Source organism: Suncus etruscus, chromosome 5, assembly GCF_024139225.1.
Source record: "Suncus etruscus isolate mSunEtr1 chromosome 5, mSunEtr1.pri.cur, whole genome shotgun sequence".
NCBI lineage: Eukaryota > Metazoa > Chordata > Mammalia > Eulipotyphla > Soricidae > Suncus > Suncus etruscus.
Genome location: NC_064852.1, coordinates 96,883,194 through 96,911,080, shown reverse-complemented (window position 1 = coordinate 96,911,080; position 27,887 = coordinate 96,883,194). Strand labels below are relative to the sequence as shown.

General features: G+C 41.2%; 1 protein-coding gene across 1 annotated transcript; it reads left to right on the top strand.

Moving 5' to 3' along the window:
- The first annotated feature begins 245 nt into the window (after window positions 1–245).
- PHOSPHO2 (phosphatase, orphan 2) lies at window positions 246–7,377 on the top strand. Its single transcript, XM_049773507.1, has 3 exons — window positions 246–282; window positions 2,682–2,842; window positions 6,611–7,377. Exon 3 carries the CDS (start codon window positions 6,635–6,637, stop codon window positions 7,358–7,360), a length of 726 nt encoding a protein of 241 aa, XP_049629464.1. The 5' UTR covers window positions 246–282; window positions 2,682–2,842; window positions 6,611–6,634; the 3' UTR covers window positions 7,361–7,377.
- Window positions 7,378–27,887: the final 20,510 nt, after the last annotated feature.

Genomic DNA, 27,887 nt, shown 5'->3' with positions numbered 1-27,887 from the left:
ACCAAGTTAGGCTGGAAGGCGTTTCGGTGGAAGAAAAGGACCGCTTTTTGGGGGCCCGCCTAGACGAGTTCGGAATCGAAGTGAGTGCGGGCCGGGCTGTGGGGGTGGCCTCGCTGGCTTCCCAGGCGCCCACCCATACATTCATTCATTCCTTGCTCCTGGCTCCTGCCTCCTCCTGGGCGCTGGCCGCGCGAGGTTTTCCGTCCCTGACTTTCCAACGCTTCCTTGTGCCGTTTCTTTCTCTTCAGGTTTTCCATCAGATGTCCCACGGCCATCATGCTGGTAAGCGAGAAGGATTCGCCAACGATTCCTTGGCAGAAGTCGAGTGTTTGCTCCGGTGATAGTGAATGATTTTTGGGGGAGACGGGTGCTGCTTCCACCACCTGTCAGTTGGAGGCGGTTGTCAGACACCGTTTGACTCAGCCCAGACATTTCAGTGAGCCGTCGCCCCCACACACCCCGCTTTACTGTTTTAAGAATTGAGGAAGGGAGCAGGAGGTTTTTGGATTTAAAACAGCTTATGTGGGCCGGAGAGATAGCACAGCGGTAAGGCCTTGCATGCAGAAGAACGGTGGTTCTAATCCTGGCATCCCAGATGATCCCAGATGGCCCCCCGAGCCTGCCAGGGGTGATTTCTGAGCGTAGAGCCAGGAGGAACCTCTGAGCACAGCCGGGTGTGACCCCCCCCCAAAAAAAACCCGCTTATGTGAGGAAAACACGTTTCATTATAAAAGCAAAGAATAGGACTGTCGAAACATCCAGTCCCACCCAGTTGCACATAGACGTTTTCTGTTTCTTTTTTGTTTGTTTGTTTGTTTGTTTTTGTTTCCAACTTTTTAACACTTTAATCCGTCTGCCAACTCCCCAGCCTGGGCAGCCAGGGGCCATCCCCTGAAGGAGACCACATAGATGTTTTTAATTAACAAAAAAGATCCCAGGTTTCAGAATTTATATATATGAAATGATGCTATAGTTTTGTTTGTTTATTATTTGAATGGATCTTCTTTTACTGGATAAGTAAGTGCTCCATGTAGTGGCTATCACAGACCACTCTTTTGGTTTTGGGCCACACCCTGAGGTGCTCCCGGCTTACTCCTGGCAGACTGGAGAGACAGAACGGGTATGGAAGGTTCAACCTGGATTAGCCCTGGCAAGGCAAGCACCTTACTTGTATTGTCACTCTGGGCCAATCACATCCCTCTCTAATTTAACTACTCCTTGGATTTTACTATCATTTTATAGTTTTCACTATAGTGAAAAAAAGCACCTGGGTCTTTGATAGAATATAGAAATACTGTAGACATACCAATACATAATTGCTCTTGCTTTTGCAGACGATAGCTATAAACTGGTTTGGAGGTTTTGTTTTTTTGGGGGAAGGGACTTTTTTGGTTTAGTTTAGTTTTGTCTTGTTTTTAGCTTTTGGGTCACACCTGGCAGCACTCAGGACTTACTCCTGGCTCTGCACTAAGAAATCGCTCCTGGCAGGCTCTGGGGACCATAAGGGACGCCGGGAATCGAATGGGAGTTAAACGAGAATCTAAACAGTTCCATCCAGTGTTGGCCGTGTGCAAAGCAAACAGCCTTGCTCTCAGTTTGGAGATTGTTTTTTAACAAACTGGTTTCAAAGTAGATTTATAAAGTAGGTTTTTAAAGCACACCCTTAATAGTTGAAGAATTTTATTTCAAGTAAATTTTTTGAATGCTTATTGACAACAGAATGTAGTAATTGTTGTTATATAGTTTAAGAAATGGAATTTGTACACATGCAAGCAGCCTAACATTTTGAATTTATCAACTAGATAAAAACTTTTATTCCTATATATTCCTTATTTTATAGCCAAGCATAATTTCCCCTATTGGAAATTTTATCTCTTTCATTGTCACTAGCAATTTTCTTTTCTTTTCTTTTCTTTTTGTTTTTGTTGACCACACCAGCTGTGCTCAGGAATCACACCTGGCTAGCTCAGGGAACTCTCTGGGAGGCTGGAGACCAAATCTGGTTCAGCCTCATGTAAGACAAGTGCCCTATCCACTCTACTATTATTCTGGCTCCAATCACTAGCAATTTTCATTTTAATAATATTTATAATTTTTTTGTTTTGGGTCCACAATTGGCAGTGGTCAGGGCTTGCTCCTGACAGGAATAAAGGGTCATATATGGTGTCAAGGATTGAATGTGGGTTGGCTGTATGCTAAGCTAGTGCCCTATCTGCTGTACTATAGCTCTATCCCTATTTATAATTTTTTTTTTTTTTTTGGTTTTTGGGCCACACCCGGCAATGCTCAGGGGTTACTCCTGGCTGTCTGCTCAGAAATAGTACCTGGCAGGCATGGGGGACCATATGGGACACCGGGATTCGAACCAACCACCTTTGGTCCTGGATCGGCTGCTTGCAAGGCAAACACCGCTGTGCTATCTCTCTGGGCCCCTATTTATAAATTTTAATTAAGGTACCACTAGTATATAGCATTATAATTTGACACTGGGTAAATCAAATCTTGATTACCACCAAAAGTTTTATTAATGTTAATTAGTACTCTTGATTAATGTACCTATCTCCAATATATTTCTTCTCTGGTAACCAGTAATCTTTATTCTGTTTCACATATGTTTTTCTGATATAAAAGGTAACAGCATAATTCATAAGTTTTAAAATATGTTACTTTTATCAATTTAGGAGTTAAGAAGTCTACTATACCAGAAGACTCCATACCAGAAGACTTTGCTCCCTGCCTATAGAGTAGGAGTAATGTTTAAAAACAACTGGCTTGCATTTAAAATGGAAGACCTAAACTGTATGCTAAAGTAAGCTCAATTGCTGTGGAGATACTAAGCTGGGTAAGTATTTTTTGGTTTTTGTTTTATATATAATTTGGATTTTGGGCCCACCCAGTGATGCTCAGGGGTCACTCTTGGCGGATTCAGGGGACCATATAGGATACCAGAGATCAAACAGGTTAGGGTATGTGCAAGGCAAGCACCCTTCCTACTGTACTCAGGCACAAGAAAACTATATTTTTATTTTTATTTTATTTTTGTGGGTTTTTTTGGCCATACCCAATGGTACTCAGGGCTTACTCCTGGCTCTGCACTCAGGTATTAATCCTGGCAATGCTCAGGGACCAGATGGGATCATAGGTACGAAACCTGGGTTTGACTACATGCAAAGCAAGTACCTTACCTGCTGTACTATCTCTCCGTTCCTTCATAGGGGATTTCTTTTATTTCTTTTTTTTTTGGTTTTTGGGTCACACCCGGTAGTGCTCAGGGGTTACTTCTGGCTCTATGCTCAGAAATCGCTCCTGTCAGGGTCGGGGGACCATATGGGATGCCGGGATTCGAACTGCCATCCTGCATTCAAGGCAAATGCTCTACTCCCATGCTATCTCTCCAAACCTCATAGGGGATTTCTAAATTATTTTTTAGTCTCCAAACTGACCTTGCCAATTTGCATCCTTACCAGGAGTCTATAAGGTTTCTTTATATTAAAATAACAGAAATGTAACTCAGGGACAGGAGATACTGTAGCACCTGGGATTACACTTGTAATTATGATGTTTCTTATTTTGAGGTTAATAATTTAGATATTTTGGAAGTATATGGTTAATTAAATCTAGGTTTTAGGCAGTTTCCTAGTAACAGTTGTATTTTAAACTTATTTATTTTCGGGTGCTATGACTCAAACCTAGGCTTCATACATATAAAGCATGAACTTGCCACTGAACTACACCAAGCCCTCCCCATATAATTATGTATCAGCTTACAATTAAATTACAATTTAATTTTTGTTTTTGCCTCTACACTTAGGGATTATTGCTGGAGGTCTTAGGGGACTTTATATGATGCCTGTACTATCCCTCTTGCGGTCTTTTTATTTATTTATTTATTTATTTTTAGTTTTTGGGTCACACCCAGCAGCGCTCAGGGGTTACTCCTGGCTCTATGCTCAGAAATCGCCCCTGGCAGGCACAGGGGACCATATGGGATACCAGGATTCGAACCACCGTCCTTCTGCATGAAAGGCAAACGCCTTACCTCCATGCTATCTCTCTGGCCCCCTCTGGTGTTCTTAATATCAATTGTGCCTAAGGACTAGAGCCGTACTATATTAGGCAGGGCACTTACCTTGCATTCGACATGCTAGATTTGATCCCTGGCACCACATATGGATCCCTGCATCCACCAAGACAAATTCCTGAGCAAAGAGGTTTAATAATTTAACATGCCTTAACACGTTATCTCTGGGGACCAGAGATAGAGCTCAGTCATAGTCCCTTTTATTGTTTTTGGACCACACCTGGTGATACTCAGGGGTGACTCCTGGATCTACACTCATGAATTATTCCTGGCGGTGCTTGTAGGACAATATGGGATGCTGGTTGATTGAACCTAGATCTGCCACATACTAGGCTAGTACCCTACACACTGTATTATTGCTCTAGCTTCTCAGAGGTAAATACATACCTGGCATATGTAAGACCCTGAATTTGATCATTGCATTGCAAAAAAAAAAGTTTAATTAAAATAAAATATACCTAAGATTGCCAGGGAGATAAGTCAAAGGACTAGAACACATATATGGCATGGGCAACATGCAGTTAATTCCCAGCACCACACATACCTCTGAGTGCCATAAGGTGTAGCACTGGTATCCCCCGCTATCTCTTGGCCTAAGCAACACTGTTTTGTGACTATAAACCTGAACCATCTGTCCCGCACATTCAGCCCATGTAGTGCTGAATGACTCCCAGATCCCCAGGTACTGCTTGGAGTCAACTCCTAAATAGCACCTCCCCCAAATAAAATTGCCTTCCTGGGTGAGGAATGTAACTTTCTGATAAGGCATATGTTTTGCATATATATGCCCCTGGGTTTGATCCGTAGCACCAAAAACATTAAATCTGTTGACCAGTAATACTATGTGATTGTCAATTCTTCCTTATTGCTATTTATTACATTGTTTTTATGGGAACTTTTTAAATATATAAGAATCCAGGGGCCGGAGAGGTGGCACTAGAGGTAAGGTGTCTGCCTTGCAAGCGCTAGCCAAGGAACGATCCGGTTCAATCCCCCGGTGAGCGCTTAGCCAGGAGTAACCCCTGAGCATCAAAGGGGTGTGGCCCAAAAAACCAAAAAAAAAAAAAAAAAAAAAAAAAAGAACCCAGAGTTTTGGGGGCTGGAGCGATATAGCACAGCAGGGCGTTTGCCTTGCATGCAGATGACCCTGGATGGACCCGGTTTAGATCCCTGGCACCCTGAGCCTGCCAGGAGTGATTTCTTAGCACAGAGCCAGGAGTAACCCCTGAGCAACACTGCCACCACATGTGACCCAAAAACCAAAAAGAAAAAAGAAAGAATCCAGAATTTTAGAGTATGGTATGCTATCTAAATTCACTCCATGGTAGATACCCCTTTAGGTCATTATTCTCCAGATACTGAATTGAAAAAAATGGTGTGTGTGTGTGTGTGTGTGTGTGTGTGTGTGTGTGTGTGTGTGTGTGTGTGAGAGAGAGAGAAAGAGAGAGGGAAGGAGGGAGGGAGGGAAGGGGTGAGAGAGAGGGAGGGAGGGAAGGAAGGAGGAAAGAGAGAAAGAGAGGAGACAATGAATTAGAGAAAGGTAGAGAAATGCAGGAAAAGAGAAAACACACATGGGGGCCCAGAGAGATAGCACAGCAGTGTTTGCCTTGCAAGCAGCCGATCCAGGACCAAAGGTGGTTGGTTCGAATCCTGGTGTCCCATATGGTCCCCCGTGCCTGCCAGGAGCTATTTCTGAGCAGACAGCCAGGAGTAACCCCTGAGCACCACCGGGTGTGGCCCAAAAACCAAAAAAAAAAAAAAAAAAGAAAAGAAAAAAGAAAAAAAAGAAAGCACACATGAAAGACTGAAAAGTTGTAATGTGGGCAGCAGAGAATGCACTGAGAATATTTTTATGAGTCACAGTCTTTATTCTCATCTTTCAAGTGCTAGATTTTTATTGTTATAATTCACATGGTACGTACACATAGTTTCAAAGCCATATTTTCCATATTTATTTATCTCTATTTTTGCTTTGAATTCACACCTAGCTCTCTGAGCAACGAGGGATCAGGGATCACTCCTAGCAGTGTTCAGGGACCATATGCGATTCCAGAAATCCAACCCGGAATGGTCAAGTGACAATATTTTGAATATCCTATTTTCCATTTACCAAAATACTCTAAATAAACTTTGCTTCTTAGGCATCAGTGCTTAATTAGGCTGTCTTTTGCTTGTTTTGTTTTGTTTTGGGGCCACAGCTGGTGGTGCTTAAGTGGTTTCAAATTGTATTCTTGGTTCTGTGAGCAGGGCAGGTCACTCCTGGCCAGCTCAGAGAGCCATATGGGATACTCAGGATTGAACCCAATGGGCTATTTATAAGAAACCCAGCACCTCAAAAAACTTTAAGCACACAAGCATGCACTCCACCTGCCAGTGAGCTACATCCCCACCCTATAAAATGTTTCATCAATTTAACTTATATTACTCTATTGTTTTAGAAAATTTATACTTATTAATTATTTAGGTAGCTTGTTAAATAGTTATATATGTAAAACACTGTATATTTAGAGAATAAAATTTCTTTTTCAGGGTAAGCCAAATCTTTCTGGAACCATGAAAATTTTACTGGCTTTTGACTTTGACAATACAATCATAGATGACAATAGTGATACCTGGATTGTGCAGTGTGCTCCAGAGAAAAAACTTCCTATTGACCTACAAAATTCTTATAAAAAGGGATTTTGGACAGAATTTATGGGTAGAGTATTTAAATATTTGGGAGATCAAGGTATAAGAGAAGATGAAATGAAAAGAGCAGTGACATCAATGTCTTTCACTCCAGGGATGGTGGAACTTTTTAACTTTATAAGAAAAAATAAGGACAATTTTAATTGTATCATTATTTCAGATTCAAATTCAGTCTTTATAGATTGGGTTTTAGAAGCTGCAGGTTTTCTTGATGTGTTTGATAAAGTATTTACAAATCCAGCAGTTTTTAATAGTAATGGTTATCTCATTGTAGAAAATTATCATGCTCATTCATGCAAAAGGTGCCCAAAGAATCTCTGCAAAAATGTAGTTTTGGAAGAATTTGTAAGTAAACAGTTAAAGCAGGGAGTGAACTATACCAACGTTGTTTATATAGGAGATGGTGGAAATGATGTCTGTCCAGTCACCTTTTTAAAGAAGGATGATATTGCCATGCCTCGGAAAGGATATACTCTACAGAAAACTCTTAGCATGATGTCTCAAAATCTAGAACCTATGGAATATTCTGTTGTAACTTGGTCTTCTGGTGTTGAAATAATTTCTCATTTACAATTTCTAATAAAGGTATAATATGTTAACAATGGAAATGTCTATTAGTTAAAAATTAAATGCAGCAAATTGAAATTAAAACTCAAGGACTGGAGAGATACCTGCACTGGCTAGAGTACATACCTTGCATGCAACAGACCTGGGTTCAATGTCAGCATCACATGGTTCCCTTCCCCTCCCCCAAGCAGATAACATTAAATAGTTCCTAAGAATCACTGGGGATTCCCTCCAAATACAAACACATCTAAAACCATGAAACCAGTGATTTTTAAGTAAAGATTTTTTTTCCCCTTTTTGAAAAATTCCTAAAAGTACCTCAAAGGTATTATATATTGCTCTACTAATAAGCACTTCACCTTTTCGAATGGCCCAGCATTGCTGTTAAAATGTTCTGGCCAAGAACTGGGAATGTGACTCAGTGACAAATTACTGCCTCCATGATTTGATCCCAAGTGATCATAAATGACATATATGTGTGTAATATATATTGTTGACATATATACGTCAACAAGGAAGACAGTGAGGTGGTGTGCAGTATTAAAATTTTATTGAATTAGGGGCCCGGAGAGATAGCACAGCAGCGTTTGCCTTGCAAGCAGCCGATCCAGGACCAAAGGTGGTTGGTTCGAATCCTGGTGTCCCATATGGTCCCCCGTGCCTGCCAGGAGCTATTTCTGAGCAGACAGCCAGGAGGAACCCCTGAGCACCGCCGGGTGTGGCCCAAAACCAAAAAAAAAAAAAAAAAAAAAAAAAAAAAATTATTGAATTAAAACTTAGCCACAGAGCTGGAGAGATAGTACAGCAGGAACGGCACTTATCTTGCATTTCACAGACCCAGGTTTAATCCCCAGCATCTTATGGTCCCCTAGCATGTCAGAAATAACCCCTGAGCACTGCTGGTTGTGGCCATAATAAGAACACAAATAGCCCCTATCTAATAACATGAAGGGGGAAAAAAAAAAAAAAACTACAGCTTTCATTTCAATACATTATATGGAAATATTGGAGAAAGTGAAATAATCAAATTAAGTACAAACTGCAAACTACCAAAGGTGGTGGATTGAGAAATTATATTCTTTTTCTTTTGGTGTTTGTGCAACACCCAGTGATGCTCAGGAGTTACTTCTGATTCTGCACTCAGGAATTATTGATGCTACTCAGGGGACCATAAAGGATGACAAGGATCAAACCCTGACATCAAATAAGCTATGTCCAAGGCAAGCACCCTATCTGCAGTACTATGATTCCATCCCATTTTTTTTGTTTGTTTTTGGGCCACACCCAGCGGTGCTCAGGGGTTACTCCTGGCTGTCTGCTCAGAAAGCTCCTGGCAGGCACGGAGAACCATATGAGACACCGGGATTTGAACCAACCACCTTTGGTCTGGATCGGCTGCTTGCAAGGTAAACGCCGCTGTGCTATCTCTCCGGGTCCTCATCCCATATATTTTTAAATTCTAGAAAGGAGAGACACATTTTCCTTAACTATTTCAAAAGTATACTGTAGTTAACAGGACTTAAAAATTATTAGCAGCACACACACCAACGTGGGTATCACGTTGATTCACTCACCCAAATTGCCCTGAAGAGCAGAGCCTGCAGAATGCATTTCAATAGAGGTGAGTTGACCCCACCCCAAATGGCGGAGCCAGAGCAGTATTGCCTCTCTCAACTCCACGACTGGCCCATCACTTCTCTAGTCAGTGAACCCCAGCACAACACATAGAAAACACTGCACCACAAATATGACAATGGAAAAACAATGCAGGCCTCCACTATGCTTAGAGAATGAAGATGGCAGCTCTGATGGCCCAAAAAGTGCCATCCACATATTTAGCTTCTCAGAAAAAAAAACTTTAAAGAAGAAATATAGAGGATCCTCAGAACTCAAAGCCTGAAACGAACTGAATGGACACAAGAATCAAGGGGATATAAGAAAAGTAGAAATGAGAAAACTCCAAACTGAAATAACAGGACTAATAAATTTGATAGGTAAAATGAAAACCTCGGGCCCGGAGAGATAGCACAGCGGTGTTTGCCTTGCAAGCAGCCGATCCAGGACCTAAGGTGGTTGGTTTGAATCCCGGTGTCCCATATGGTCCTCCGTGCCTGCCAGTAGCTATTTCTTTTTTTTCTTTTTTTTTTTTGGTTTTTGGGCCACACCCGGCGGTGCTCAGGGGTTACTCCTGGCTGTCTGCTCAGAAATAGCTCCTGGCAGGCTCGGGGGACCATATGGGACACCGGGATTCGAACCAACCACCTTTGGTCCTGGATCGGCTGCTTGCAAGGCAAACGCCGCTGTGCTATCCCCCCGGGCCCCCAGTAGCTATTTCTGAGCAGACAGCCAGGAGTAACCCCTGAGCACCGCTGGGTGTGGCCCAAAAACAAAAAAAAAAAAAAAAACACCTCATAGGAAACCCTCTCTAACAGTGTAACAGTGAGCTAGAAGATGAGATGCATAATAACTCCATATAACAGTTGAACAATAAAAAAAATCCTCAAAGAATGGGAACAAACAAAATTAGAAGTCTTTATTCTAGACTTTATCCTGGGATCTGTGCAAAAAATCAAGATTTTTAATTACAGAGGACTGAATTGACAACCAAAACGGAGCAGAATATTTCCTGGTATCATAAAGAAAGACTTTTGGATTTAACAATGAACAGGTCTGGGGCTGGAGAGATAGCATGGAGGTAAAGCGTTTGCCTTTCATGCAAGAGGTCATCGGTTCGAATCCCAGCGTCCCATATGGTCCCCTGTGCCTGCCAGGAGCAATTTCTGAGCATGGAGCCAGGAGTAACCCCTGAGCACTGCCAGGTGTGACCCAAAAACCACAAAAAAAACAAACAAACGAAAAAAAAAAACAATGAACAGGTCTGGAGCATGTAGTCGGGGTCATGACACTATGCTTCAACAGTGGAGACATCCTATATCTCTTAGGCCAAGGGAGTTCATTTCCTTTTTTTTTTTTTTTGATTTTGGGCCAGACCCGAGGACACTCAGATTACTCCTGACTATGCACTCAGAAATTGCTCCTGGCTTGGGGAGACCATATGGAATGCTGTGGGATCAGACCAAAGTCCGTCCTAGACTAGTACATGCAAGGCAGATGCCCTGACCCTTGCACCACTACTCTGGCCCCGGGAATTTCCTTTCTAATTTACCCAATACTTGATAGCTTCTAGACAGGGGCTTCTACCCACTTGCTTTTTTTTTTCTTTTTTAAATCAGAACCATAGAACATGATCATCTTGTTCTGCCTCATATTTCCATGTCTTCCTACAAATAGAAAAAACAAAGTGTATGGTACCAGGGGCAAAGCAGGCTCCTGAGTATTGAGTGAAAATTATTTGATCAGACCTAAATACCCAACCCAAAGTTAATGACAATAGACTCAAGAGACTCAAACCATAACAAGATATACACAAAAGAGACCTGTTACACTAGCAGTCCAGGGGTCTAAGGGTGGAGGTCTGAGATGCATGCTGGGGATAGTGGCAGAGGGAGGTCAACACATGTGATGGGAATTGCCCTAATTCACTCTCACTATATACCTTAAATATAACTGTCAAAGATTTGTAATTCCCATTGGTCTCAATAAAAATTTTAAAAAAAAATAGAGTCTGATAAACTCAACAGAAACAGAGACCTGGGGCCGGGTAGGTGGCGCTGGAGGTAAGGTGTCTGCCTTGCAAGCGCTAGCCAAGGAAGGATCGCGGTTCGATCCCCCGGCGTCCCATATGGTCCCCCCAAGCCAGGGGCGATTTCTGAGCACATAGCCAGGAGTAACCCCTGAGCGTCAAACGGGTGTGGCCCAAAAACCAAAAAAAAAAAAAAAAAAGAAACAGAGACCTAGGAAGAAAATCCTCATGAAAAAAACCAATCAAGGATATTGCAGAGAAACTCCTAGAGCTAAAGAGTACATACAACCAAATCCTACATCCCTGAAGAGTACCAGCAAAAAGAGATCCAAAGAAAAGCTTTCCAAGACACATCCTAGTCACAATGATGAATCCCACAAATAGGGATAAGAATACTGAAAGCAGCAAGATCAAAAAGGGAAATTACATTCAAAGGAACATCCTTAAGATTTACAACAGATCTGTCACAAGAAATCCTCAAGACCTGAAGGCAGTGGTAGGATATAGTGACAAAACTCAATGAAATGAATGCTTCACCAAGTGTACTTCACCTAGCCAGACTCACATTCAGGTTTGAAGGAAGGAAACATACACAGATAAACAATAGCTCAGAGACTTTACAAACTCAAAACCAGCCTTAAAAGATGAACTGGAAGATCTGAGACAAGACAGACCAAGAGACATACAAAACTCCTACACAAAGATGACACTAAATCTCATGGCAATCATCTCTCTTAATGTCAATGGACTAAATGCACTAGCTAAAGAGACACTGAGGCAACATAGGTCAAAAAGCTGAATTTAACATTTTGCTGCCTACAAGAAACACATCTGAATAGTCAGGATAAACAGATTCAAACTCAAAGGTTGGAGAACAATTCAAGCAAACAATTCCCTTTAAAAGTCTGGACTTTAGGGGCCGGAGAGATAGCATGGAGGTAAGGTGTTTGCCTTTCATGCAGAAGGTCATCGGTTTGAATCCCGGCGTCCCATATGGTCCCCCGTGCCTGCCAGGAGCAATTTCTGAGCATGGAGCCAGGAGTAACCCCTGAGCACCACCGGGTGTGACCCAAAAAAAAAAAAAAAGTCTGGACTTTAGACTTAAAAAAGTTATAAGGGACATTTCTTAATAATCAAGGGATATGTACAACAGGAAGAAATCACACTCCTAAACATATATGCACCCAATGAGGGACCAGCAAAATATTTAAAACAATTGTTGACAAATATGAAGGAAGATATCAGTAACAACACAATGAGATACCTCAACACTGCCCTGTCCCTTGATAATTCAACCAGGCTAAAACCTTACAAGAATACTAGCTTTGAAAGGAGAAATAGAAGAAAGTGGCCTAGTATATATATAAATACTATATATACATATATATATACACTAATACTATATATATGGGGAGAGAGAGAGAGAGAGAGAGAGAGAGAGAGAGAGAGAGAGAGAGAGAGAGAGAGAGAGAGAGCTCTATATCCCCAGAAAGCTGTATACACATTTTTTTAAAAAGTCATGGGTTATGGGTCAGAGAGATAGCATGGAGGTAAGGCATTTGCCTTTCATGCAGAAGGTCATCAGTTCGAATCCCGGCATCCCATATGGTTTCCCGTGCCTGCCAGGAGCAATTTCTGAGCCTGGAGTCAGGAATAACCCCTGAGCACTGATGGGTGTGACCCAAAAACCACACCAAAAAAAATCATGGGTTATTATCCAGAATAGACCACATGCTGGCCCATAAAACATACCTCCATAAAATTAAGGGGACAAAAATTTTATGAACTACCTTCTCAGGTCATAATGCATTGAAATTAAAAGTGAATTACAAACACACAGATGAAAAACTTTAACTCCTGGAAATTAAACAGCTTAATACTGAACAAACATGGGTCAGAGAGGAAATCAAAAGATTCTTGGAAACAAATAAGAATGAAGACACTAAATATTAGAATTTGTGAGACACAACAAAAGCACTACTAAAAGGAAAATTTATAGCTTTGCAATAACTCACCAGAAGGAAGAAGGAACTTACATAAGTAACTTAATGTCACAACTTATAAAATTAGAAAGTGATCAACAAAATAAAACAAAAATAGGCAGACAGAAGGAAATAATAAAGCTCAGAGCCAAAATTAATGAACTGGAATCCAAAAAACAGTCTGAAAGGTCAAGAAAAGCAAGAGTTAGTCCTTTGAAAAAAATAAACATGATTAACTGACCACTAGCAAAACTCACAAAATAATAGGAGAAACTTCATAAATCAAATATGAAATGAAAAGGGAGAGATCACTACAGAAAGTCAAAGATAAAGATACTACAGAAATTCAAAGAGTAATTAGAGACTACTTTGACAAACTATGCCACAAAACAAGAGAACCTGGAAGAAATGAATAAATTCTTGGACCTTATAACCTCCCAAGGTTGAAACAACATGATCTAGCAGACCTGAACAGACAGACCCATCACTATTGAGGACCTATCACTATTGAGGAAATTAAAATGGTGATAAAAAGTCTTCCTAAAACAAAAGCCCAGCCCAGAAAGATTCACTAACAGATTCTTTCAAACATTTCAAGTGGACATACTTCCAACCCTTTTAAGGCTCTTCCAGGAAATTGAAGAAACAGAAACATTCCCAAATAGTTTTTACAAAGCTAACATCACACTGATGCCAAAAGCAGACAGAGAAGCCACGAGAGAGAGAGAGAGAGAGAGAGAGAGAGAGAGAGAGAGAGAGAGAACTACAGACCAATATCTCTGATGAACACAAATGCAAAGATTCTCAATAAAATCCAAGTAAATATGATCCAATGCCTCATCAAGAAGGTTATACACCATGACCAAGGTTTCATTCCATAGATTCAAGGATGGTTTAACATATATATACAGGTCAATCAACAAAAGAAAAACTTAAAAACAATCTGATCATATCAATAGATACAGAGAAAGCATTTGATAAGGCCCAACACCCATTCATGATAAAAAGTCTCAACAAGATGGGAATGGAAGGAACTTTTTTCAATATAGTCAAGGCCATTTACACAAATATTATACTCAAAGGAGATAAACTGAAAGCCTTTTCTCTAAAATCTGACACAATACAAGGCTGCCCCATCTCACTATTCCTATTCAACATAGTACTGGAGGGGCCGGCGAGGTGGCGCTAGAGGTAAGGTGTCTGTCTGCCTTGCAAGCACTAGCCAAGGAAGGTCCATGGTTCAATCCCCTGGTGTCCCATATGGTCCCCCCAAGCTAGGAGCAATTTCTGAACGCTTAGCCAGGAGTAACCCCTGAGCATCAAACGGGTGTGGCTCGAAAAAAAAAAAGAGAGAGAGAGAAATAATAAAGAAATTAAAAAAAAAATACATAGTACTGGAAATACTTGCAATTTCTTAGCATAAATACCAGGAATAACAATTAGGCAAGAAAAATATATAAAGGGCATTCAAATAGGAAAGGAAGAAATAAAGCTCTCACTGTTTGCAGATGACATGACACTATATTTAGAAACCCTAAAGACTCTACCAAAAACTCCTAGAAATAGATTAGTATAGCAAAGTGGTGGCAGGCTACAAAATTAACAAGCAAAAAATCAATGGCCTTATTATACACAAATAATTAGAAGAAATAGGCATCATCTGAGAGATTTAATAAAAGTAAAAGACAGTATGTTAATAATACCCAGAGACATTAGAAATTGGGGCTAGGGGCTGGAGAGATAGCATGGAGGTAAAGCGTTTGCCTTTCATGCAAGAGGTCATCGGTTCGAATCCCAGCGTCCCATATGGTCCCCTGTGCCTGCCAGGAGCAATTTCTGAGCATGGAGCCAGGAGTTGTAACCCCTGAGCACTGCCGGGTGTGACCCAAAAACCACAAAAAAAAAAAAAAAAAAAAGAAATTGGGGCTAAAAGGACCAGACCATGATATGAAGTTTACCACTAAGAGTGATGAGTGCAATTAGATAAATAACTACACTAATGATAGTAAGAGAGAGAAATAGAAAGCCTGTCAAGCAGACTGGCAGGGGATGGGAGAGGAGAAAAATGAGGGACATTGCTGGCGGGAAAGTTGCACTGGTGTATGGGGTTGTATATTTTATGACTGAAACCAATTACAAACATGTTTGTAACCATGGTTCTTAAATTTTTTTTTAAACTTCAAAGAAAAAAATTATCCAACATGCTTTATTCACATACTAAAAGTTCCTAAATACATATAATATCCTACTCCCCAAAGCAGTGTTTAAAATATTTTCAAAGGGGATGGAGTAATAGCACAGTGGTAGGGCATTTTCCTTGTATGCAACTGACACAGGACAGACCCGGGTTCAATCCCCAGCATCCCATATGGTTCCCGAGAGCCTGACAGAAGTAATTTCTTAGCACAAATGCCAGGAATAATCCCTGAGCAAAGCAGACAGGCATTCTACCTCTCTCATTCTTTTTTTTTTTTTTTTTTTTTGTGTTTGGTTCACACCCGGCAGTGCTCAGAGGTTATTCCTGGCTCTACGCTCAGAAATTGCCCCCAGCAGGCTCAGGGGACCATATGGGATGCCGGGAATGGAACCAGCCACCTTCTGCATGCAAGGCAAACGCCTCTACCGCTGTGCTATCTCTCCAGCCCCTACCTCTCTCCTTCTTTAACATTATCATGCTAGTTGTTAGAGTAGTTATTTCCCTAATAGCGTTCACCACTTGAAATGAAGTCATCTTCTCTTTTAAACTCCAGATTCTTACTTGAAATGTATCTATAGGGGCCGGCCAGGTAGCGCTAGAGGTAAGGTGTCTGCCTTGCAAGCGCTAGCCAAGGAAAGGACCAGGGTTCGATCCCCTGGCATCCCATATGGTCCCCCCAAGCCAGGGGCAGTTTCTGAGTGCGTAGCCAGAAATAACCCCTGAGCATCAAACGGGTGTGGCCCGAAAAACAAAAACAAAAAATGTATCTATTAATCATGTCTGCCTACCACATAGAGCCATGTGAATTGTTTTGTAGAAGCTTTAGTTAACATGAGAGATATGTTGTAATTTAACAAAAGAGAGCATTCTTTCCCTACCATAGAAAAAACTGTGACTGGCAAAACCTCCCATTTATACCCCTGATTCTTTACATTAAAATCAGAACACTGTTCTCCCGTACAACCTTGTGTGAGTCGTCATTTCTTCATATTTTGCCATTCATGCTCCCAATTTTCTAGAAAGAACTCAAAGAAGTTCTCTAATATAACTGAACCAAGCTAGCCACAGCAAGTAACCATGACTATTCGCAATAGCCAAAATCTGGAAACAATCCATGTCCAAGAAAAGATGTGTGGATATAGAAACTAGTACATTTACAAAATAAAATACTATGCAGCTGTTAGGGAAAATAAAGTCATGGAATTTGCTTATACATGAATAGATATGGAGAATATTATTCTGAGTGAAATGAGTTAGAGAGATAGATAGGGATAGACAAAATGATTACACTTATTTGTGGAAAAAATATAGTATGGTAATAATATCCAGAGGCAATAGAGATAAGGGCCAGAGGACTGGTGCATAGTGGAAAATTTGCCACAAAAAGTAATGGGGGCAGAGAAGGGACCACTATGACAATAATAAGTGAAACTATTACTTTGGACAAGAACTGGGTGCAGAAAGGAGGTAAAGTGATATGTATGGTACTTCTTCAGTAACCATATTGCAAACCACAGTGTTTGGAAGGGAAGAATGGATGAACAAGAGAGAGAGTGTGTTTGCATAGAAGCAGCAGGGAGGAGGACAGATGGGAGGACAAAAAGGAAACTGGGGACATTGGTGGAAGGAAATATGCATTGGTGAAGGGATGGGTGTGAACATTGTATGCCTCAAACTCAATCATGAACATCTTTGTAACTGTATCACAGTGATTCAATTAAAAATTTATTTAAAAGGGGCCGGAGAGATAGCATGGAGGTAAGGTGTTTGACTTGCATGCAGAAAGTCAGTGGCTCGAACCCCGGCATCCCATATGATCCCCTGAGCCTTCCAGGAGTGATTTCTGAGCATAAAGCTCAGGAGGAACCCCTGAGAGCTGCCGGGTGTGACCCAAAAACCAAATTTTTTTTATTTAAAAAAATTTAAACCAAAAAAAAATTTTTTTTGGTTTTTCGGGCCACACACATTTAATGCTCAGGGGTTACTCCTGGCTAAGGCTCAGAAATTGCCCCTGGCTTGGGGGGACCATATGGGACGCCGGGGGATCGAACCGCGGTCCTGATCCTTGGCTAGTGCTTGCAAGGCAGACACCTTACCTCTAGCGCCACCTCGCCGGCCCCTAAACCAAAATATTTTTATTTAAAAAAACAATTTAAAAAATTTAAACCAAAAAATTTTTTATTTAAAAAAGCAAAAGAATATGCCTATAGAAGGACAGAACAACACTCACAGGGAAAGGGACTTGCCTTGCATGCTTGCAACCTGGGTTAGATTCCTGGCATCCCATATGATACCCCAAGCACCACCAGGAGTGATTCCTAAGTGCAGAGTTAGGAGTTAATGCTGAGCACTACTAGATATGTCCCCCAAACAAAACAAATCCCATAAAAAGAAGAATTGGAGAAATAGGGGCTGGAGCAATAGAACAGCAGGTAGGGCGCTTGCCTTGCACGCGCTCGACCTGAGTTCGATCACTGGCATCCCATATGGCCCCCCGAGCATGCCAGGAAGGCGTCCTGAGCAAAGCTAGGAACAGCCCCTGAGCATAGCCGGGTGTGGTTAAAAAAAAAGACACACACACACAAAAAGACCAAGAATTGGAGAAATAGCATGCAGCCAACTCTCATTTGATCCCCAGCTTCACATATTGTTTCCTAAGCACCACCAGGAATGATCCCTTAGTGCTAAGTCTTGGATATATCTGGGTGTGGCTCAAAAATAAGCTACAGAAATATACAGTGGTAGGACGTTTGCTCCAAAAGAGGCCTACCCAGGACAGACAGTGGTTGATTTCTAGCATCCCATATGGTTCCCTGAGCCTGCCAGGGGTGATTTCTGAGCTGAGCTTGTCGGGGTGTGACCCAAGAACAAAAACAAAACAAAAAAAGAAATGACTTTAAAGAATACCAAAGGCAAGCAACTAAAGTTTTTTTCCTGGATTACTATACTGCAAGGAGCTAAATGCTGTCATTGAGTGAGTTTGAAAGTTGAGGGGCCGGGCGGTGGCGCTCGAGGTAAGGTGCCTGCCTTACCTGCGCTAGCCTAGGAGACGGACCGCGGTTCGATCCCCCGGCGTCCCATATGGTCCCCCAAGCCAGGAGCGACTTCTGAGCGCATAGCCAGGAGTAACCCCTGAGCGTCACCGGGTGTGGCCCAAAAACCAAAAAAAAAAAAAAAAAAGAAAAAAGAAAGTTGAACCTTTTTGTTGTTTTTAGATTACACTCAGTGATGATCAGGAATCACACTTGGTGAACTATAAAGATGCTAGATCGGCTACATGCAAGACAAAGTCCTACCTGCTGTACTGTCATTCCAGTCCCAGTGATCCTTTCTTAATGAAACTTCAACTAAGACCATAACTTAGACTGATACTGGATTGCAGCATTTGACATAGGCCCCAGCTGAACTGTGTTTAAACTTTTGCCCCAGAAAACCCTGGGAGATGATAAAGTGTGTGTTGTTTGAGATGCTAAATTTATGGTAATGTGCTAATGCTTCTGTGTAGCAACAGAAAGCTAAATTAGTAGGTCTCAAAATAAATCTTTGAACAATTTTGCAAGTGCTTAGTAGGACACATAATAAAACCTAAGAAACATGAACAAACAACATTAGAAACTCTTATTTAAACAGATCTATAAGATATGCATATGTAAAATATAATGTTCTAATCCCTGCAACCTAGGTACTACAGAAAAATGAATCTTTGTAGATATAATTAAGTTAAGGACATTTTTTGAAGAAGTCCATATCCAGAAGTGCTTAGGGGACCATTTTGGAATAAAAAATTGAATCCTGTGCTCCCTCATGCAAAATATATGCCCCAGCCCCATTAATTTAGGAACCCAGGCTCCTAAATAAAAGGGGTTTGGTTTATTTTTGATCCACACCTGAAAGTGGATGCTCCCTTTCTTTGTATCCAGGGTTCAATCCCAGTGGTGCTCAGGGAGGTAAAGTCTGGGAGTCAACTGAATCTGGGCCTCTGACATGGAAAGTATGTGCTCCAGAACTTTTTGCTATATTTCCAATCCCTGAATTAAAGATTTCAAGATTTCCCTGAATTATTTGAGTAAAATCTTTATACAATCACTGTGTCCTATGAGAAAGAAACAAGGGGAAATTGATACAGACAGAAGAAGTAATGAGACTATGAAGACAGATATGAGTACAATGAGCTACAGTCAAGGAGTATTGGAAGCTACTAGAAGCTGGAAGAAACAAGGAAGACATTATCTGGTAGAAATTGACCCTATTGACATCTTGACTTCAATGAAGCTATCCTGACATTTGGTACTGTAAGATAATAAATTTCTATTGTTTTAGTCATCTAATTTGTTACAGTAGCCATAGTAAATTTATGCAATATCTTATTCTGAAACTCTTCACAACAATTTTATGAGGCAGATGCTATTACTTTCATTTAGCAGATAAAGAAATTGAGTCATTTAACTGATCCTGGGAATATAACCAACGGGTCTAAAACCACAATTCAGAAAAGACATTTGTACTCCTATTTTCATTGCAGCACTATTCACCATAGCCAGAATCTGAAAACAACCCAAGTGTTGGAGAACAAATGAGTGGATAAAGAAACTATGGCATATCTACACAATGAAATACAATGCAGCTGTTAAGAAAATGAAGTTATGAAATAGATGGATATGGAGAGTATTATGTTGAGTGAAGTGAATCAGAAGAAAAAGGATCTATAAAACGATCACTCTAATTTGTGGGATAAAAAAGGGAAAAAATAGCATGATAAGGGGCCGGACGGTGGCGCTGGAGGTAAGGTGCCTGCCTTATCTGCGCTAGCCTAGGACGGACCGCGGTTCGATCCCCCGGCATCCCATATGGTCCCCCAAGCCAGGAGCGACTTCTGAGCGCATAGCCAGGAGTAACCCCTGAGCGTCACCGGGTGTGGCCCAAAAACCAAAAAAAAAAAAAAAAAATAGCATGATAATCATACTCAAAGACAATAGATTCAAGGGCCATGAGGACTGGTCCGTGGTAGGAAGTTTACAACAAAGAGTGGGAGGAAAGTGCAGTTAAGGCAGAAAGAAACTATGACATTGATAGTTGGAAATGATCACTCTAGAAGATCAAGTATTGGGTGCTGAAATGGAGTGATATACATGATGCCCCTTTAGTAACTATATTGCAAACCACACTATCTAAAAGGAAAAAAAGGGAAAGAGAAAGAGCAAGAGAGAGAGAGAAAGAGAGAGAGAGAAGAAAGACATCTGTCATAGAGGCAAACAGAGGGGATGACAGAGGGGAGGGAGGGAAAATGGGAACATTGGTGGCAGGAAATGTACACTGTTGAAGAGGTGGGTATTGAACACTTGTGACTAAACTTCAATCATGAACAACTTTGTAACTGTATATCCCATGGTGATTGAAATAAAAAATCTATTTAAAAATATGTGTACACTTACTTGGCTTCCTCCTTCAAAAGGTAGGATGTTTAATGCTTCTACCTTTGAGTATAGGTATGACTTAGTATTCTAGTATTGTTTGATTTGGTTTGGGACCACACTAGTTGTGCTGTGCAGAACTGTACTCCTGGTTCTGCACTCAAGAATCACTTTGATGGTGCTCAGGGGACCATTTGAGGTACCAAAGATTGAACCTGGATTGGTCACGTGCAAGGCAAGTTTCCTACCTTTTTTGCTATCTCTCTGGCCCTTCGATGTCATCCTTTCTAATCTGGCTATTTTGTGCTTTTTACATCTTTGGCTATCAGAAGTTTTCAATGTGTATTACTTTAATTGTTTATGTTGTTTGTTGTTCATGAGTGTCTTGACTATAGCTTAATGTTTTTACATGATTTTGTAGTTCAGCCAATATCTCTAAAAATGCAACTTCTTTCATTTTCTTTCTTCTCTCCTTCAGACATCATTTTACCACAAAAATATTATACTTACTTAGACCTTATCTATCTTTGGATCCAAGATTATTCTTGGATCATTGATCATTGTCTTTCTTTTTTTCTGTTCTTTTCTTTCTTTCTCTTTTTCTTCTTTCTTTCTCTTTTTCTTCTTTCTTTCTTTCCTTTCTTTCTTTCTTTCTTTCTTTCCTTTTCTTTCTTTCTTTCTTTCTTTCTTTCCTTTCTTTCTTTCTTTCTTTCTTTCCTTTCTTTCTTTCTTTCTTCCTTTCTTCCTTTCTTCCTTTCTTCCTTCCTTCCTTTCTTTCTTTCTTTCTTTCTTTCTTTCTTTCTTTCTTTCTTTCTTTCTTTCTTTCTTTCTTTCTTTCTTTCTTTCTTTCTTTCTTTCTTTCTTTCTTTCTTTCTTTCTTTCTTTCTTTCTTTCTTTCTTTCTTTCTTTCTTTCTTTCTTTCTTTCCTTCCTTCATTCCTTCTTTCTTTTCTTTTTTTTGGTTATTGGGCCACACCTGGTGATGCTCAGGGGTTATTCCTGGCTATGTGCTCTGAAATCACTCCTGGCTTGGGGGACCATATGGGATGTCAGGGGATTGAACGAGATCCATCCTGGGTCAGCCACATGCAAGGCAAGTGCCTTACCATTGCACCACCACTCTGGTCCCATGGATCATTATATTTCGTTTTTCTTAACTACTATATTTATTGTTTTATCTCTCTGTGACACTTTAGATATTTTCTACTAACTTGCATTCATTTCTGTCTCTTTAACTATACTATTTACTGTCACATCCATCCATCACAATTCTGTCATAATAATCTTTAGATATATATTTTTGTTTATGTATTTTTTTTTTTTGGTTTTTGGGTCACACCTGGCAGTGCTCAGGGGTTCCTCCTGGCTGTCTGCTCAGAAATAGCTCCTGGCAAGTACAGGGGACCATATGGGACACCGGGATTTGAACCAACCACCTTTGGTCCTGGATCGGCTGCTTGCAAGGCAAACGCCGGTGTGCTATCTCTCCGGGCCCTGTTTATGTATTTTTTAATTTTGCCAATGTTCTCATAAATTTTGAGAATATTTTGTTTGTTTGTTTTGGGCCATACCCGGCAATCCTCAGAGGTTACTTCTGTCAGGGCTCAGAATGGAAGAGATAGAATCTAGGTCAGCTTCAAGCTTACCTTATCAGCTATATTACCACTCTGGGCCCTCTCTTTTTATTCTTGTTATAGTGTTGGTACCAAAAATTGAACCCTGGGCCTCACACATTCAAAATGTGTTTTACTAATGAGTCACATTTGGGATCTCTATTGCTTTCTTTAAAATGTCTATATTTGCCTCTTTTTTAGGGCCTTAATTTTCAGAATACTTGATGTTTATGAAAATTTACTTGTATTATGTTAATCTTCTGTGTTGAATTATTTATAGATGATTTGTCTTCACCTTTAAGTATAAACATCTAGGTGCAGGAGTAGTAGTACAGCAAGTAGGACACTTGACATGCACATGGCCAACCTGGGTTTGATCCCCTGACCCATTCTGGTCCTCTGAGCCTGCCAGCAGTGATCCTTGAGTGCAGATCCTTGAGTGCAGTGATCCTGAGCACTGTTGGGTGTGACCTCCCCCAAAAGAAAAGGAAGGAAGGAAGAAAGGGAGGGAGGGAGGGAGGGAGGGAGGGAGGGAGGGAGGAAGGAAGGAAGGAAGGAAGGAAGGAAGGAAGGAAGGAAGGAAGGAAGGAAGGAAGGAAGGAAGGAAGGAAAGAAGGAAGGAAGGAAGGAAGGAAGGAAAGAAGGAAGGAAGGAAGAAAGGAAGAGAATAAGAGAAGAGAGAGAACCTCTACTAGGGGAGGCCCTGTGATACTTGGGCATTGACTTTACTCCAAGGAGTGTTCCCTTGACACCCAAATGACTCAGCTACAGCAGCAGGGCAGAATGCGGCTCCGCATCTGATGGTGAGGTGATGGTGAGGTGAAACTGGGGACATTCCACATCCTGACTTCGATGAAACACAGAAACCAGAATCCTCCTGGTACAGAAACTAGAATCTTTAACTACAAAAACCGGACAACAAAAACAGCTAATGTGTGAAAAAAATTTGCCACAGAAAATGACTCAGGGGTTGGACAACCTAGTATGCCTGGAGCCCAGAGTCAATCTGATGCCAGAGAACTTCAGGGATAAGGTCTCTTTGTATTTAGGACAAGATTTTATTTTTTGTTTTTTGTTTTCCATTTTACCCATATTTTGCTGGGACTATGCAAACAACAACACTTGCCACTCTCACACACTTATTGCTGTATTTTTTTAAACTCTTATTCTTTTTTTTTTTTTTTTTTTTTTTTGGGCCACACCCGGCAGTGCTCAGGGGTTACTCCTGGCTGTCTGCTCAGAAATAGTTCCTGGCAGGCATGGGGGACCATATGGGACACCGGATTCGAACCAATAAACTCTTACTCTTTATAAAAAAAAAAAAAAGAAGAAGAAAAAGAAGAAGAAGAAGAAGAAGAAGAAGAAGAAGAAGAAGAAGAAGAAGAAGAAGAAGAAGAAGAAGAAGAAGAAGAAGAAGAAGAAGAAGAAGAGCTTACTAAACTTTCTGCTGGTGTTCCAATGAATTCATTGTGAGTCAATAGTTTTCAAAAATATTCTTTTCCGGGGCTGGAGAGATAGCATGGAGGTAAGGCGTTTGCCTTTCATGCAAGAGGTCATCGGTTCGAATCCCAGCGTCCCATATGGTCCCCCGTGCCTGCCAGGAGCAATTTCTGAGCATGGAGCCAGGAGTAACCCCTGAGCACTGCCGGGTGTGACCCAAAAACCACAAAAAAAAAAAAAAAAAATATTCTTTTCCTTTCTCTTCCATCTCTTTAGTTTTTCTCTCAACTTTCCTTTTGTTTTTGGGTCACACCCGGCAGTGCTCAGGGACTACTCCTGGCTCTACGCCCTTGGCAGGCTTGCGGGACCATATGGGATGCTGGGATTCGAACCACCGTCCTTCAACATGCAAGGCAAATGCCCAACTGCTATGCTATCTCTTCGGCCCCTTTCTTTCAACTTTCTATTTAAAAAAATGTTGTTTTTGGTCTTCCTAAAAATGTATTATTATCAGTTATGTCAGTTATGTAATGCATTTTCTTTAAATAAATTAATTTTAAAAAAAGAGAAAGAAAGATAGAAGGAAGGAAGGAAAGAAGAAAGAAGAAAGAAAGAAGAAAGAAAGAAAGAAAGAAAGAAAGAAAGAAAGAAAGAAAGAAAGAAAGAAAGAAAGAAAGAAAGAAAGAAAGAAAGAAAGAAAGAAAGAAAGAAAGAAAGAAAGGAGAGGGAGGGAGGGAGGGAGGGAGGGAGGGAGAGAGAGAGAGAGAGAGAGAGAGAGAGAGAGAGAGAGAGAGAGAGAGAGAGAAGAGAGAGAGACTTTTAATATAGGTAGCCTCAATGAGCCAAAAGCAGTCTGGCTAACAGCCCACACAGAAGCAAGAAACTCAGGCCCACAATGAATGGCAAAGGATTTAATTTTGCCAAAAACCACGTGACTTTTAAAGGAGACTCTGAGTCCCAAATGAAAAATAAAGACAAGGCTGAAACTATGATTTTAGCTGAAGAGTCCCAGACCCAGAAAATTTAGTCACATGATGCTCAGATCTCAGACCTACAGAAACTGTCAGGTAATAGTATATATTTTTGTTTTGGGGCCACATCTGGTGATGCTCAGGGACTATTCTCAGCTTAATGCTCTGGGAATATGTGCAGGGTTCAGACTCAAGCCTTAGCATGCAAAACATTCACTCTGGCCTGTTGAACTATTTCTTGGGTCCAAGAGATAAATGTCTGTAAGCTGCTAAACTTGTGTTTGTTTGTTTATTTATTTATTTATTTTTGGTTTTTGGGTCACACTCGGTGGTGCTTAGGAGTTACTCCTGGCTCTGTGCTCAGGAATCGCTCCTGGCAGGCTTAGGGGACCTTATGGGATACCCGGATTCAAATCACCATTATCAGTCCTGGGTTGGTTGCAAGCAAGGCAAACACCCTTACCACTGTGTTATCTCTCTGTCCCTTCGTGTTTTTTTTTTTTTTGTTTTGTTTTGTTTTTTTGGGTTTTTTTTGGTTTTTGGGCCACACCTGGCGGTGCTCAGGGGTTACTCCTGGCTGTCAGCTCAGAAATAGCTCCTGGCAGGCACGGGGGACCATATGGGACACCAGGATTTGAACCAACCACTTTTGGTCCTGGATCGACTGCTTGCAAGGCAAACACCACTGTGCTATCTCTCCGGGCCCTTTTGTGTTTATTTTTTATGTAGCATACAAAACCAGTATTGCTCTTGAATTTTTTAAGGAATCGATAGTCCAGATTTTACATGTGTTTATTTAAAGCTTTTTTAATAATAATTTTTATTTTGACCATAAAATAAAATTTAATAAAATATTAAACATTTTAGTTAGAGCTTTTTTAAAAGTTTTTTTTTTTCAGCAGTGATTTCCAGCAGTCCTCTCTGGCTCTCCCGCAGAACATACAATGTTGGAAACAAAGGGTTAACTCAGATCCACTGAGGAGAAGGCAGGATAGATGGCTTATGGGACCTTTAAATCTGGAAAGCCAGAGTTGTTAGGCAGAAAGCAGACCCTGGGCAAGGGATCCTGTAACTGCTTTATATCTTTGTTTCTTCTCCCACAGGAAATATTCCTCAAGATAAGCTCACAGTAAGAACTAGTGCCCTTTCTGCAACAAAGTGCAGAGGCTCTTCTCTCTCTCTCTCTCTCTCTCTCTCTCTCTCTCTCTCTCTCTCTCTCTCTCTCTCTCTCTCTCTCTCTCTCTCTCTCTCTCTCTCTCTCTCTCTCTCTCTCTCTCTCTCTCTCTCAAAGATAACATCTTTAGAGGCTGGAGCTATAGCGCAGCAGTAGAGCGTTTGCCTTGCACTTGGCTGATCCAGGATGGACCTCAGTTTGATCCCCGGCGTCCCATATGGTCCCCCAAGCCAGGAGCGTCTTCTGAGCACATAGCCAGATGTAACTCCTAAGCGTCACTGGGTGTGGCCCATAAACCACATATATATGTGTATATATATATATACATATACATACACACATATATATGTGGTGCTTAACGCTCTTTTTTTTTTTTTTTTTTTTTTTGGTTTTTGGGCCACACCCGGTAATGCTCAGGGGTTACTCCTGGCTATGCGCTCAGAAGTTGCTCCTGGCTTGGGGGACCATATGGGACACCGGGGGATCGAACCGCGGTCCGTCCAAGGTTAGCGCAGGCAAGGCAGGCACCTTACCTTTAGCGCCACCGCCCGGCCCCGCTCTTTTTTTTTTTTTGTCTTATTTTCTTCATCTTTAATGGTGACCTTGCATCAGATTTGTTTACCAAGGTCTGCTCCCTGGTAGTATAGAACTCAGTCAGACCACACTGCATGTATTTAAGCCCATTGAGCACTTTATCTCTCTGTTCCCCTGCTCACTTCTTAAAAATCATGTTTAGAGATAATGCAATGGGTAGGGTGCTTATTTTGCACATGATTCATCCCCTGTGCCCTGCTAATAGTGAACCCTGAGAACAGAGCAAGGAGTGGTCCCTGAGCATTGCCAGGTGTGATCCAAACACGAAAACCTTAAACCAAAACAAAAATCATGTTTGGGGCCAGAGAGCATATGCTTTGCATGTAGGAAGCCTGGTTTCAGCTCCTGGTGAGGCATGATGCCGCAAAGAATGCCAGAAGTGATTTGACTCCTCAGCACCACCCAGTGTGGATCTGTTATGTTAAAAAATAAAAACAAAAATTATGTCTCTCGGGGCCGGAGAGATAGCATGGAGGTAAGGCGTTTGCCTTTCATGCAGGAGGTCATTGGTTCGAATCCCGGTGTCCCATATGGTCCCCCGTGCCTGCCAGGAGCAATTTCTGAGCCTGGAGCCAGGAATAACCCCTGAGCACTGCCGGGTGTGACCCAAAAAAAAAAAACCAAAAAAAAAATTATGTCTCTCATTCCTCTGCAAAGTATTATATTCTTTGTTTGGGGGCACTCCGAAATCGCTCCTAGCAGGCACAGGGGATCATAAGGGATGCTGGGAATTGAATCGGGCTACCCACTGTGCTATTGCTCCAGCCCCTATATTTTCTCTCTTTTTCTCTCTCCCTTTTTCTCTCTCTCTCTTCCCCCTCTCACTTTTTGCCTGCCCCCCCATTTCTATAAATAAAACTATGTTACTTTGAAAACAAAAACATGTTTGGCAAGTCATAGTCAAATCATCTTTTGGTTAGACTTACTTCGAATAGCATTATGATGTATGAAGAGGTGCGAGTTAAAATCTCTCTACCTTTGAGACTGATTTTTATGCAAATCTATTTTTAATTTACTTTTGAAGAATATGCCTGTACTCATTGGGGAACTTCTTTGGTTGTTCTCTGGCCCCAGAGCTATTCCTAAGTGTAGCTCACATAGCCTGGCTTTGTGGGGTGAGGGGTGGGGGGCGGGTGGTGAGAGGGGTGCTATGTATTACTGGGGTTAGACAAGAGGAATTGGCTCCACCCCATTGAGCTATCTCCACCATTCCTGACTATAATTTTTAGAGAAAAAAAAAAAAAAAACCAAACAGGCGAGGGATTATTTGCAACAGATCAGTGACTAACAGGCTGGCCTTGCAAGCACAAGGTCATAAATTTTATCCTGGGTTTACAGCCTGTACTGAACACAATCCTGGCAGCTCTGCTATCTGTGATTCCCAATGTCACCAGCAATTGCTAAATGCACTATATGTGTGAGCACTACAACTAAAAGGTGTGACCCTGGGGTGATGTATAAGCGCCGAGGCCAGGATCGCAACCCTTTGTAAGCATGTGTGTGAACACTGGACAGACCTCCAGAAAC

What these genes read in the sequence shown, in the direction of transcription:
- PHOSPHO2 (XM_049773507.1), top strand. Translation starts at nt 6,635, where the DNA reads ATGAAAATTTTACTGGCTTTTGACTTTGACAATACAATCATAGATGAC.